We start from the raw sequence: 14856 nt of genomic DNA, 5'->3' as shown, positions 1-14856 counted from the left end.
TTCCAATATTTTACATTTCTTTACATTAAATTTCATTTCCCACGTCCGGCTCCAATTGTGTATCCTATCCAAATCCTCCTGCAGTATTTTACAATCCTCCTCAACCTCTATCTTCCTCAAGATCTTTACATCATCAGCAAACAGACTCGCATAACTGTTCACTCCATCTACCATATCATTTACGTAAATCAGGAACATTACTGGCGCCAACACTGAGCCTTGAGGGACTCCACTTGTTACTTCCCTCCATCCAGACATCTTTTCCTTTATTACTGTCCTCATTTGTCTGTCTCTCAAAAGTCTCTCATCCATTCCAGAAGTTTCCCCTTTAGTCCTCCTATATATTCTAGTTTCCACATTAGTCTCTTATGAGGTACCTTGTCAAAGGCCTTCTCTAAGTCTAAGTACACACAATCCACCCAACCATCTCTCTCCTGTACCACATCAATCGCTCTTGAGTAATAGCTCAACAAGTTTGAAACACATGACCTTCCACTTCTGAATCCAAACTGACATTCAGCCAAAATATTCATCTCTTCCAGATATTTTATCCATCTGTCTTTCAGGATTCTCTCACACAATTTTGCGACCATGCTGGTTAGAGACACTGGTCTATAATTCAGGGGTTCTTCCCTGTTTCCTCCCTTGTAAATTGGTACCACATTTGCCCTCTTCCATTCTTTTGGCACTTTCCCCTCTTCCAGTGAGCATACAATTAAGCTGTGAATTTTATCCACCAGTTGTTCTCTGCATTCCTTCAGTACCCAATTAGAAATTCCATCAGGTCCTGGGGCTTTCCTTACATCTTGAGTTTCCAGTAATTTATACACTTCCTGCACCTCCACTTTTATATCTTTCATCACCGGAACATTTCTAATCACTCCTTCTCCTTCCACAAACTCCTTTTCTTTAGTGAAAACTGACTGGAAACGTTTGTTCATTATTTCTGCTTGCATTGCCGCATCCTTAAAGACCTCTCCATCTACTTTCAGCTTGGTGATTCCTTCCTTTTGTTTCAGTTTGCCATTAACAAATCTATAAAACAGTTTGGGTTCATCCTTGCATTTGTCAATTATACCTTTTTCAAAATTCCTTTCTTCTTCCCTACGTATTCTTGTGTATTCGTTTCTTGTTCTTTTATATTCTTCCTTTGTTCTGTCGTTACCTCTCTTTCTCCAATTGTTCCACGCCTTATCTCTCATTTTTTTGGCTATCATACACCTTCTATTAAACCACTCCTTTTTCCTGTTTTCTTTCCCTCTTACTCTTGGTACAAATTTTTCCACTCCCAAATTATAGAGATCTAGAAAGATATCCCACTTCCTCTGTATCTCTCTTGTTTCTCTGAATTTTCTCCAATCCGCATTTTCAAAAAAGTTTCTCAATCCTGTAAAATTTGCTTTGCCAAAGTTGTATCTTCCCTGTCTATGAAGCTCGTCTCTTGGCTCGACGTTTCCTATTAACATCTGGAACTCAATGACCACGTGATCACTTTTTCCCAAAGGACAGAGATATTCCAATGATTCTATTACATCGGGTTCTTTGGTGAATAGTAAATCTAACCTTGCTGGTGTGTCCTGTGGGTGTGTATGGATGTAGGAGGACTACTGGGCCATGGTAACGGGCTGTGAAGCTTATGCCCAGAGTCAGACACATTATTAAACACACACACACACACACACACACACACTTACTTACTTACTTACTTACTTTTGGGAGCCTATGGGACAACCCCTTTGTGGTCAAAGTGTCTGCTGAGGCAGACAGACAGACCAGGGTTGAGCAACAACAACTTTGATGGGTATCGTGATAACTCAATGCTGCTAATTCTTGATGTGAAGTAATTATATTCACATGAAATGTTGTTGAAGTGAAAGAGTTATATTCACATGGAAATGTTTATTGAACATTAACCCCTCCATACCAGGCTATTTATAGTACCCTTGTTCACTCACAATGGGAATTTTCCCCCAAAATAGCATGTTTTCAAACCTTAATGTCTCGCAGACCATAGAAGGGACAGGGCGGCATGATGATTTGTTTGTGGCCACCCCTTACTGGATTAAGGCATCTGGCAATGGATAGATAGAAAGGAGGATGATTTTGTAATAGTACCACAAAATTTTACTTTCAGTGTTGCCTGAGAACTCCTTTGAAGAACCATTGTTATTATGTAGATTATGGTATGAACAGGGGTTACGGTAACCCCTAAAGACCACACTTTTCTGCAGCTGTTCCACCCCAGCCACAATTCATGGTCAATTTTTCAGCTGTTACTGAAGTAAAATTTTTCCTTACAGATTTGAAGAGCTTGAAATTACACCCCTGAAAATGCCAATCTCAGTCCCGTAGGCCAAATAGTTACCGCAAAACCACCCATCAGAGATTATAAAAGTCCCCCCTGGCAGTAAGAGAAAAACGAAAAAATTGGCGGAAACCTAATTTTTGCTAGAGAACCTTACCAAAATCAAGGAAATCAGTGTAAAATGTGTTTATATGAATGAAACTAAGTGTAGGGGTCAGCATGAGTTAAAAAAAAAAAAAAAATGAAAATAATTTGTCCTAACTTAAAAAACCTACAGTGCTTGTCAGAAGTATCGAGCGCCCTGCGTCCCTCCTACGAAACAAACCTTTCAACATTGAAAAAACATATAAATAATGCATTTTATTTACCTTTAGTGCTTCGTAGGGTATCCTTTACGCTTCTTCACGGACCTGAGACGTCTTGGAAGTGAAAGGGCGAGGTTCCTGAGGTGCTGGAGGGGTATTTTGTCCCAGGAGTCATGAATGGCAGCTTCCAGCTTAGACAGAGAGCTCACGTCCTTCCCTTGGAGATTCTTCTTTACGAGGTACCAGAGGTTTTCAAGCGGGTTGAGGTCTGGGCTATTTCCTGGCCAGTCTTTCATGTATGATACCTCGCAGTCACGAAGCCAATTGGTGACCGATTTGGCCTTGTGAGCAGGTGCACCGTCCTGCTGAAACACTCGTGCACCTGTTAGCTCAAAGGAGTCTGGTAAATGATCACACAGAAGCTCCAGGTAAACATCCTGATTCACTATAATGTTCTTGGGAAGCACAACAAGCTTCCCCAAACCTTGACCAGAAAAACAACCCCATACCATGAGTGAATCAGGATGTTTAACTGTGCTTTCAACATACTGTGGGTCAAGTGGGTCACTACCTTTGCGCCGGTACACACGTGCTCCTCTGTTACAGGTGACACTAAACGTTGCCTCATCAGACCACAACATTGACAACCATTGCTCCTCACCCCGATTAAGGTATTTGTTAGCAAAGGCAAGCCTACGAAGTCGCTGGCTGCTAGAGAGAAGAGGCTTTCTCACAGGCTTGTGACATGTGTAACCAAGTTCATGGACCCTATGAGACACTGAGCACACAGACACCTCACCAAACACTTCCGGGTTGCTCTTCTTTATTTTCCTTGCATTTACACGAGGATTAAACTCCACTGCACGTTTTGCAACATTAACAGACCTTGGGGAAGTTTTCCTAGGCCTACCAGACCGTGGTTTCTTTGTGGGAACCTTACCACTGTTTTCCACTCGAAACCGCTCACCACCTACGCACTGTCGTTCGAGCCACACCAACCAATTCACTAATTTCCTTTGTTTAGTGGCCCGCCTCTTTTAGAGCAATGATCTGGGATATGATTTCACTCGATAGTTCACGGGTAGGTGCCATAACAAAGTGGCGAAAGCCAAAACACTGCGGGACACTTGGTAAAAAAGGGCGCAAAAAGAGAGGGAGACGCGGCGGATTTCCTCTCTCTCAGGCAGCCCATGGGCAACTGAGGCGGGAACCAACCAGTGTGTCGGAAGGCCTCAGGCTACCGTGACATCGTGCTAGTGCTGCAAACTTGTGGCTCAATTTAAACTACCAAAAATGGGTGATTCTTTTTTGGCCATAAGTATTGCGCGCCCGGCAGTAGGTGTTCGATAATTTTGATGAGCACTGTAACTTTTGCTAGAGAACTTTACCAGAATCAATGAAACCAATTTAAAATGTTTCTTTTTATGAACCTAGGTGTAGGGGTCAGCATGAGAGTATCATTCATTCATTCATTCATCATCCAATCCTATGTTGCCCCATGAGGAGCGTAGGAGCCCAGGGCTAGGCAAGTTGGCCCTGACATTTAAGATAAGAGTGACCAGCCACACTGATCCCTGAGTGGCATTACATGAGCAATAAAGAGAAAAAAAAAAAAAAGAGAGAGAGAGAGAAATTTGGCAGAAGCCGATTTTTGCCACGGAACCTTACCAGAATCAATGATATCATCCATCCATCCATCCATCCATCATCTAATCCTATGTTGCCCTATGAGGAACGTAGAAGACCGGGGCTAGGCAAGTTGGTCCTAACATTTAAGATGAGAGTGACCAGCCTCACTCATCCCTGAGTGGCATTTCGTGAGCAATAAACCCCAACCATCCCTTGGATATAAACCTTCACCGGCTCAATCAGATTGGAGCGCAATAATTACCCACGAAACCACCAGGCACCAAAATTTGGTTATATAGTTACCACCCAGTGTAGTAAATGGTTTCCTGGTGTACAGGAAACCATTTGGCTTGTCACTTAGTGTAGACTCACCCACAGGCAGAAGGAAGAGGAAAGAATGAAGGAAAGAAAGACAGAAGAGGGAGCATAAAGTCACCCGGAGGAAGAAGGAAGAGGAAAGAAAGAAAAACAGAAGAGGATGGATGTAAAATATATTCTGTTGATGAAACTAGGTTCAGGAGTCAGCTTGAGAGGGGGAAAAAAAAAAATGGTGACAGTAGACAGACACAGGCCGATATGGCAGGGAAACTACCGTGTCATATGTGTTACAAAGGATAGGGAGGGAGGAAGGTAGAGGTGGGGTGCAGGGTCTCTTGTGGGGGTGAGGGGGGATGAGACACATCCCCAGTGTGAGGGAGGTGGTGTGGGGTATATTATGCAGGGAGGAAACACACACAAAGCGATCATAGCAAGGAAATTGCCACGTCATTCTATATGAAAAGGGGGCAGAGGGAGGTGGAGGAGGGGTAGGTGAGGGGGCATGGGACATCCGCCATATGATGTAGATGTGGTATTGGTGAGTAGTTTAGGTGGGAGGGGAAGGAGAAGGCTGTATCCAATCTGCCAGAGGGAGGTGGAGAAGTGGCTTGGGGGGTTCCCCCCCCCCCCAGGCCCAGTGAGGGGGTGAGATCTTCCTTCCCACCACCTCATCCCCTTGCTCTGATTGGTTAGGAATCATTTACATCATAAAAGGGGCTGGCATAGTGCTTGGCAGTTTTTGGCAGACCTTCTACAGTCGTCAGTCATAGGACTTTACGTGGCAAACTTGCAAAATGACGATTGTCAGTCATAGTACTTTAGGGGTTAATATAGAATGAATATGAATCATTCTACCAGTCGTGCCAAGCTTTATCTAGCCCAGAATGCAATCATAGTATTTAGGACAAATACTTCCCAAGCATTCTTTCTTTAGTGTTTCAGAAAACAATCTGAACCATAAAGGAGCAGCCTTGCCTTGATTCAGACCACATAATCAGTAGAATTTTTTTTTTTTTTTTTTTTTTTTTTTTTTTTTGTAATAACAGAATGGAGGAAGGAAAAACAAATGAATAATAAAAAAAAAAAAAAATCCATACACCAGATTACTGGTGTCCTCTGTTCATAAAATATCTGTAACAGTTAGACTTGAACAGCTGTGGGTTGAAATTTGGAGGGAAACAACTCTGGGGAAGCGAGTTCCAGAGAGATGCAGTTCGGGGAATGAAAGAATTCTGATAGGCAGAAGATCTGCAATATGGCTGAGTGACATTCCAGTCATGAGTGCTACCAGATGCCCGAGTAGCACAAGGGAAGGCATGAAGAGGTGGCACCATGGACATAACTTCGTCTGAGCATTTGCCAAAAAAACTTTAGTAAAATAATGCAAGGGAGGCAACATTCCTTCTTCCTTGCGGGGAAGGTAGTTTATTTGTAATGGCAGGGTTGTTAATAATTCTAACAGCTTCGTTCTGAATTTTATCTAGTTGTTTTAATGAAACCTCTCCACATCCATTCCACAAGGGTGAGCAATATTCAAGCTGAGAGCTCACATGACTCTTATAAATTATAGCTAACTGCTCATCAGCGAAGAAGTTACGGACTCTGTACAATAATCCAAGTTTCTTTGAGGCGGTTTTAGCAAGTGCTCTAACATGAGAGGTCCAGCTGAGGGCATTGTTAAGTGAGACACCAAGAATTTCAATACTTTTGGAGATGGGAATATTAGTAGCACTGAAGGTAATGTACGAATCTGGCAATATCTGTCTATTAGTAAATTGTATATATTTAGTTACTAGCATTAAAAGAGACAAGGTTGTTTTGTCCCCATTCACTGATCGTAGATAGGTCTTGATTTATGGAGATGGCTGTACCGAGTTGAGAGGTAGAGGTATTAGACTTTGTAAATGGATGTCTGAGTGTGAATGAACTATGTAGTGTTGAGTCATCTGCGTATGATTGGATGGGATTGTGGGTGACAGATAAGAGATCATTAATATGAACCAGGAATAGGGTTGGCACCAGAACTGACCCCTGCGGCACGCCGGCGTTAATTGAGTGGAAATTGGAATATACATCATATACTTTTCTCTTATTTTCCTGTCACTAAGATATGAGGAAATCAAAGGAACAAAAGATGTTAGTCCATAGCAAGGGAGTTTGGACAGCAGGGAACGGTGCCATACTCTGTCGAAAGCTTTAGAAATATCCAGAGCTACTGCATGAGTATCTCCATGTAGATCAGTTGATTGATGGATGGTATGAGTTAGGGGATTGAGTATGGCTTTAGTGGCGAAAACCGTATTGTCTATCACTAATTAAGTTGTTGGATTCAAGATGTTTAGCAATGTGCTTATTAATTAAAGTTTCAAATACCTTACCAAGAGAAGATGTGACAGCTATTGGTCTGGAATCAGAGGAGTCAGAGGAACTTCCTTTCTTCGGAATTGGGTATTGGCTTCTTTCCATGAATTTGGAAATAAAGAAGTACGTATGCATAGTCTGAATAATTTAGCTAGAACAGAGGCAAGTTCAGGGGAACACTTTTTCAAAACAATTGGCGGAATTCCATCTGGGCCTGGAGCTTTGTTGGTAGGTAAATTGTCTAGAATGGATTTTATGTATCTTGTCTGTATTTTAAGTGGGGCAATTTTGGGAGATTGTGGTAGGTGGTGGCGACCATCATCCACTCACTTGATGTAGTGCTGCCTACTCCTTTATCATTCCTATTCTATGCTTGCCCTCCTCTCTTCCTATTTCTCCCATCTTTCCTGTCACTTCTTATTGCTTTTCTTTCCTTTACAGGTGGCTTTACATTGAGTGACAAGCCTAATGGTTTCCTGTAAGCTAAGAAACCATTTACAACGCTGGGTGGTAACCATATAACCAAATCATACGTGCTCCCTACGTGTCAGTAAGTGGGTTGGTGGAGGGTTAGTGCCCCTCCCAGTAAAACAAATAACTCAAAGTCAAATGGCCACCCCTTACGGGATTATGGCGTCTGGCAATAGATAGATAGATAGAATAGAATTTTGGGAGAGTCATGTTCTAGTACTGGGACATTCTGGCTGGTATCATCTATGGTAGAGTTTCTGGCAAATGTACTGGCAAAAATATCTGTTTTCCCACGCAGGTCATTTGTAATGATGCCATTTGAAGATTTTAGTGGGGGAATGGAAGATGACTTGTTAAAGTTATTACTGAAAGAATTAAGAGTTGACCAGAGTATTCTATTGTCATTAGGATTGTTAAGTAGTTTTGATGCATGCTTTTGAAGAAAGTTAGATTTAGCTAGATTTAATACAGCTTTTGCATGATTTCTAACAATTTTAAATTGAGATAGTCATTCAGATGTTTTTGATTTTAAGTAAGAGTTATCAGCTAATGACTTTTGGGTTGTTGCTCTGGCACAGTTGCCATCAAACCATTTTGGAGAGTTTGATCTTTTAGTGAACTGTTGACCTGGTATGACTAAATCCATACCAGTTAGTATTAAGTTGCAAATGTGGGACTGGGTGGAATTGGGATCACTAGAGAAGAAAGACTGCCATGGAATGTCAGCAAGATAATTTCTAAATCCATCCCAGTCTGCCCTATCGAAGTGCCATCGGGTCACCCTGACAGGTTCAGAACGGGGAGGTGTGGGAGGGTTAACTAATGAAATTTTATGAGATTGTGGTCAGAGGATCCAAGTGGTGACAGTACCTCTATCCTGTATTGATCTGGATTATTTTTCAAGAATAAATCCAAGATATATGGATTATGGTCAGGATTATCAGGTATTTTGGTTGGTTGCTTACCAACTGGGTGAGATTAAACGATTCTGCAAACAGCCCGCACTGTAGACCAGCGTTGTCAGTCCTGGCAGAATGCAATAACCATTCAACATTATGTATGTTAAAATCACCCAAAATGGTTATTTCGGTGCTTTGGTGGGTATGCTGTATGGCACTTCATATTTAATTGCTTTGTTTTTTCAGACCATATGCAATTCTTTTGACACACGTAGAAACCGTTCAGGTATCCGAATCCTCGTGATGAACCTGCTGAACATCCACATCTGTGGTGAGCAGGGCTACCAACATGCTGTTCAGGCCAAGGCCACTCTCCTGTATTGGTTCATTCCCTCCCATTTCATCATGTTACACTCACCTAATATAAAGATTATTCTTTTACTGAGTGTACTTGCACACCGCAAGTGAACACTTTATCATCCAAAAACTTATCAAGGCCAGGGCTATGTAATAAGGTAAGCCTGAGTCTGCTGTGTGTTAGTAGCAAAGGAAATAGTGGACTTTTTTATGGCACTTTCAGCATTTTGGAGTTAGGTAGTTTATATTATGTGGTGTGGAAGAAGAGTCAAATAGTATATTGAAGAGAGAGAGGGAGGGAATGGTACTAATAACTGGAAGAATATGAGAAGCACACAAGGACAGAGTAACCTAAAGGTGGTTTTGTTACATTCATCCTTGTAGAGTCAGGTAGAGTCAGGAATCCAAAGGCTTGAATGGTGAGTGAATAAGTGTGTGGCTCAGTGCAGTGGACATACTGCTGATTAGTTCTTCCTGTGTCATTACCTTCTTTTTCTGTGTTTTGGGACTAAAGAGTGTGATGATGATGATGATGACAGCCTGCAAGCCCAGTCCTTCAGTTCTATGAGAATTGATTGTTCAAATTTAGGTGACTTTTTTTTTTTTTTTTTTTTTAAGCTTATTGGTGGAAGAGGATGCAGTATAGCTTTTTACATATTTGTTTTATGCAAGTCTGATCCTTCATTTATATAGGAAAAGTTTTACATTAATAATTTATGCAGTAGACCTGTTAGATATTTGCACACCGTGAGGGTTACCTTCATGAAGCATTTTGCACAGTTTAGCATTATAATCAGGTGGTATTGTAGTCTTCTTGAGTTATATATATATATATATATATATATATATATATATATATAATCCCATTGGATCCCAGGGGTGCTGGGTGAGGCATGGCACTGGGTGGGTACTAAGCGTACCGCCTTCCGCCTATCGGCTCATAGTCGCGAAGCTCATAGGTCCCTACCTGGGGGTTCCCTGCTTTATAAAGACTTGAAAAATCCCAGTTCTGTCCAGTATTCTGGACACTGGGCTCCAATGGGATATATATATATATATATATATATTCGTTTTCTTTTTCATTTTTAAAGGCTTCAACATACTTGCATGTGTCGGCCTTGCTCACCTAATGGCGGCTCTCCACTCTGCACGATCCATTGCAGCCTCCCTGTTCAGTCCCTTAACCCTGAGGTCACACTTAATAACCTCGTCCCATGTCTTTCTCGGTCTACCCCTCATAACCCCACCCCCAGTATTAACACTTCTCACCATCCTCACCCAATTATCATCCCCCATCCTCTCCACATGTCCAAACCACCTCAATCTACCTCTCCTCATCACAACACCAATACACTCCAGTCCCATCCTACCTCTCAACTCTTCCATCGTAAACCCAGCCCCTCCAGGCCGTGGATGCAGGGACGCACTGCACATCCACCTAATCATTGTCATTTCTATACCGCAGGTCTCACTACCATACACATTACACTCCTAACACATGCTGCATACAAAGACCCCTTAGCACGTAGGAAGAGTCCTCTCAATGTCAGGAGAGGCAAGAGCTCCCTAATCTTCTTCCAACCACTTCTCACCAGCCCCACCTCCAGCACACAACGTCTCCCAAATAACAAAACTCTTCCACACACTCAAGAGATTCACCAGCAAGTTCAATCCTTTCACGTCTGACAATCTCCACTTGCTCACCCCGACACGCCATACACATAAAATCAGCATTATCTCGCAGTCTACCTCTGATACCACTACATCTCTTATGCACCCATTTATCACAAACACCGCACAAGATGGAATTACTTCCCACGCCCTTGTGGCAAACTGCACATGGCCACTCTCCCTCGTCTTTGACAGTACCGCCACAAACCCTAGATATCATCACTTTTGTTTTATCTGCATTTACCCTTAAACCCTTTTGCCCCATACCATCTCTCCACTTCCTAAACCTTTCCTCCACCTCCCTTTTGTTCTCTGCAATCAACACCAAATCATCAGCATACAACAACTCCCATGGGAGTCCGTTTCTAAAGTCACATGAAAGGGCTTCAAGTACCATGATAAACAACATGGGAGTCAAGACTGACCCCTGATGCACACCAGCATTCACGGAAAACTCATCACTCAAATCTCCATTCACTCTTACCTGGGTGTGAGCACCCACATACATGGCCATAACCACCCTAACCATATATATATATATATATATATATATATATATATACAGTATATATATATATATATATCTATATCTATATATCTATTTATCTATCTATTGCCAGACGCCTCAATCCCGTTTGGGGTGGCCACAAACAAATCGCCTCCAAGTCGCCCTGTCCCCCGCCATTTCACTGCCCTGCTCCCAACTCACCCCCCCCCCCTCTCTCATATACCTCTCCACCCCATCCCTTCATCTCATCCTCATATATATGTACAGTATATACAGTATATATATATATATATATATATATATATATATATACACACAGTGGGGCCACCAGTTTGGTGAGCACAGTAGTCTGAAAAAAACTCACCAAACTGAAACCTGCCAAACTGAAGGCAAACTTCTTATGGGAACAATTCTTAGGAGTCTTTGGTCACCCAAAAATAAACTTTTTGAGCCATTTTTGTGCTTCTAACCCATTATTTTTCAACGCTAACTATACTTAATAACACTGTAAATGTGTAGAGGAAATAAACTCACTAATAACATGTTTATGAGTCTTTTATTGGGCCAAAGTAGTAAGTGTTATGGGTTGACAGTCTAACTTGATGACTGCTGCATTGCTGATATCCTCATTTTCCTCTCCACTGTCATCAGTGTCCTCTTCACTCTTTTCACCATGAACCACTTTCTGGGTCCTAAGGGCCTCCCTTGTCTCTCTCCTGAGGGCCTCCGTCCTAAGTGTCGCTCAAGGCCAAGATCACGAAATGCTCACAATGGTGGGGACCAGTAACAAAGATGGCCACCAAAATGGCTGCCAAGCTGGATGTGCATGGGATTTGGAGACAAAACTAATACTGTCAAGAAGTGAAAAGAATTGCCTACTGTATGAATTTGGGATAAAAAGAAAAAGACAAAAGCAAATTCAGCATAACTAAACATTAATAGGGGAGGCCGTTGCAAAGGCAAACTTCCCAATCAGAACCAGATCCAGGACCAGATTAGCTGCCAAAGTGAATGCTTTTGCACCAAACTGCCTATATGCATTCTGGCAAAAGCTGCATCACTGATGGGTCATTTTGTTTGAAGTTCTTAGTGTGCATTTCAGAGTTCTAGCTCTCCTTTGACCAACTCTGCCAAAGCAGTGACCAACAAGTAGTTATGACAAGGGGATGTTTCCTAAGTCAGACATCCACCGGTGTTAAGTAATCCCTTCCCTATTAGAAATTCTTTCCCTGTAAAATGAAATTGTATGGTTGTAGCACGAATAAATAAAAGATCTCTTCATAATGAGAGGGTAGAGGTTAATGTGTGGTATGATGACAGAAGAGTTAGAGGTAAAGGAAATGACTGTGTGGTGGTATAATGACAAGAGTTGCAGGTTATGCTAGTGATTCTGTGTTGTGTTGCAGGTGTGCTGCCATCATTGCACTAGATGAGGGTGTTATGGTAGTGACTGTGTGTTGTGTTACAGGTGTGCTGCCATCATTGCATTGGCAGGAGGGTGTTATGTTATGGTAGTGACTGTGTGTTGTGTTACAGGTGTGCTGCCATCATTGCATTGGCAGGAGGGTGTTATGTTATGGTAGTGACTGTGTGTTGTGTTACAGGTGTGCTGCCATCATTGCATTGGCAGGAGGGTGTTATGGTGGTGACCATGTGTTGTGTTACAGGTGTGCTGCCATCATTGCACTGGATGAAGGTGTTATGTTTTGGTAGTGACTGTGTGTTGTGTAACAGGTGTGCTGCCATCATTGCATTGGATGAAGGTGTTATGTTATGGTAGTGACTGTGTGTTGTGTAACAGGTGTGCTGCCATCATTGCATTGGCAGGAGGGTGTTATGTTATGGTAGTGACCGTGTGTTGTATTACAGGTGTCCTGCCATCAATGTACCGGCTGGAGGGTGTGATATTGCTGCTGCGCCATGGTGACCGTGGGCCTCTGCTCTCAGTAAGGAATATGTCCAGCATTAACTGTGGTCATCGCAGCACTGGGACACCCATATACAAAAAGTATGTAGCTGACATTCTGAATGCTTCACGTACCAGCCACTATGTTAACATGGTGGGTGTATTTGTGAGGTACCCACTTCTGCCCAGTCCTGCCCGCTGTGGAGTGGGTCACCTCACACCTCAAGGAGTCCTGCAGCATCTCCAGCTGGGCTCTGTTCTAAAGCAGGTCTACCTCACACAATTCAACCTGGTAGGGCCACGACCTAAACCTGACGACATTGTAGTGTACTGCACCAAGTACCGCCGCACTTTCCAGAGCCTCTTAGCCTTTCTTTATTCCTTCCTGCCAGACTTCACGTCCTCCAAGGTGCAGGTGCAAGGGGCAAAAGGCATCAGCTTCTGTGGAAATGAATGCCGCTGTGAGAGGACTTTTTACTTTGACCAGAAATTTGAACAAGAGCGGCGGGACTACCGTCGATCTCATCCTGGCATTGTGGAGTTGGTGCATCAGCTTGATCCGTTGGTCAGGGCTGGACCATATGACAATGAAATTGTCAACCCTCTTTCAATGAGAGATGCACTTTTGTCATATGTATGTCATGGGGCACCCTTGCCTTGTGCCTCAGGTCGTTGTGTTAAGCCCGAGGATGTAACCAGTCTGGTATCCTACGAGGAGTGGGAAGGCCGGCAGAAACGTACTTCAGCCCAGCGCAAGGCAGCAAAGTTGCGGTCATATGGGTTGTTGAAAGCTATAGTGGCAGCTGTGGAGGGTATGATGGGTGCTGGCAGACCTAAGATGGTCATCTACTCAGGCCATGACAAAACTATCAAATATTTGTTGGATGCCATGTCTGTGCCAAACTACCAACTTCCTCTTTATGCCTCACGTCTGGTACTGGAGCTTTATCAGAATACCTCTGCCTCTTCCCAACAACTTCCCCGACCATACTTCTTTCGTCTGGTATACAATGGAAAGGATATAACAAAGTCTATAGGGTTCTGCGAAAGTATAACTGTGCGTCAACTTCGATCTGGTAGTGTAAAACGCGGCAGCATCAGTCTGTGCCCTGTTTCCAGCCTCACCCATTACCTCACCCCAGAGCTGTACTTTCAAGAGTTCAGTGCTGCCTCTTTTCAAGATGCTTGTCGTAAGTGACCTGATGGTTGGTCGTCTGTAACTGTCACAAGTGACCTGATATCAGACATTTTGTATACTTAAGTTGAATACTGACTTCAGTCATATCTCAAGTGACCTGTTGGCACTTGTGGGTCTTTCTAGGGAATTAATGACTTACTACACATGAAAGACCTTATGAAACCTGATTAGCAAGTAACTAAGTGTGACTTTTCTCCTCTTACCCATGTCAAGTGGCTTGATTATGACTTGGGATGAAGTGAGCAGGTTACATTCTGAATGACTGTTCAGTAACTTGGTATAATCTTTGTCAGACACTAGAGTTAATCTGAATCATTGTCACAAAATGTGGTGTGGTGTGGTTTGATCCATCCCGTGTTGTGCCGTGTCACCTGACTGTTATTTAATTTGTTGGTTAGACTCATTTACGTGGCAGTGGGTAAGTGGTCCAGATATTTCTGATGATGCAGCGTGAACTGGCTGTAATGACTTATTTTCAATGACTGAACCACTGCAGGGGCGCACCCAGGAATTTTCTAAGGGGGGGGGGTTGCCTGTAGTGAGTTGAGGTCAGGTAATCCGATACTTACCAGGAGGCCACATGCAGGTTTAGAGTCAGGGAGCTGCTGGCTCATGTGTTACTCTTTCTTTTGCCAATTTTTCATGTTATGCTGTTATCGAAATAAATATATATAAATTTTTAAAGAACTCAGAGAGCTAAGGGGGGGGCCCCCCCCCCCCCCGGTGCGCCCCTGAACCACTGTATTGGTAATGTGATGATATGATCATCAGTGTAATGTTGGTTGACATGTTTCAGTACTGTGATGTGACCTAACCAAAGTTACCTGATACAACCTCACTCACTGACTTGTACAGTATTCTCATGGATCAGTCTCCTCAGTCTGGTGTTGTATATTTTTTTTTAGCTTACTAGTACTGTGCATATTTA

At 42.8% G+C, this 14856-nt stretch overlaps 1 protein-coding gene across 1 annotated transcript in view; it reads left to right on the top strand.

Annotated features, from left to right (window-relative positions):
• LOC145398642 (2-phosphoxylose phosphatase 1) overlaps positions 1 to 13928 on the top strand; it is a 32177-nt gene extending 18249 nt beyond the window's left edge. Inside the window, exon 3 of the mRNA XM_080271446.1 lies at positions 12694 to 13928. Coding sequence (XP_080127572.1) covers positions 12694 to 13928 — 1235 coding nt within the window. The remainder of the gene's footprint in view (positions 1 to 12693) is intronic.
• The last annotated feature ends 928 nt before the right edge of the window (positions 13929 to 14856 follow it).

This window comes from Coenobita brevimanus, chromosome 46, assembly GCF_032717465.1.
Source record: "Coenobita brevimanus isolate Jiangsu-jjx chromosome 46, ASM3271746v2, whole genome shotgun sequence".
Classification (NCBI taxonomy): Eukaryota; Metazoa; Arthropoda; class Malacostraca; order Decapoda; family Coenobitidae; genus Coenobita; species Coenobita brevimanus.
The sequence above is the reverse complement of the archived record's forward strand: the minus strand, read 5'-3'. Positions and strand labels throughout refer to the sequence as shown.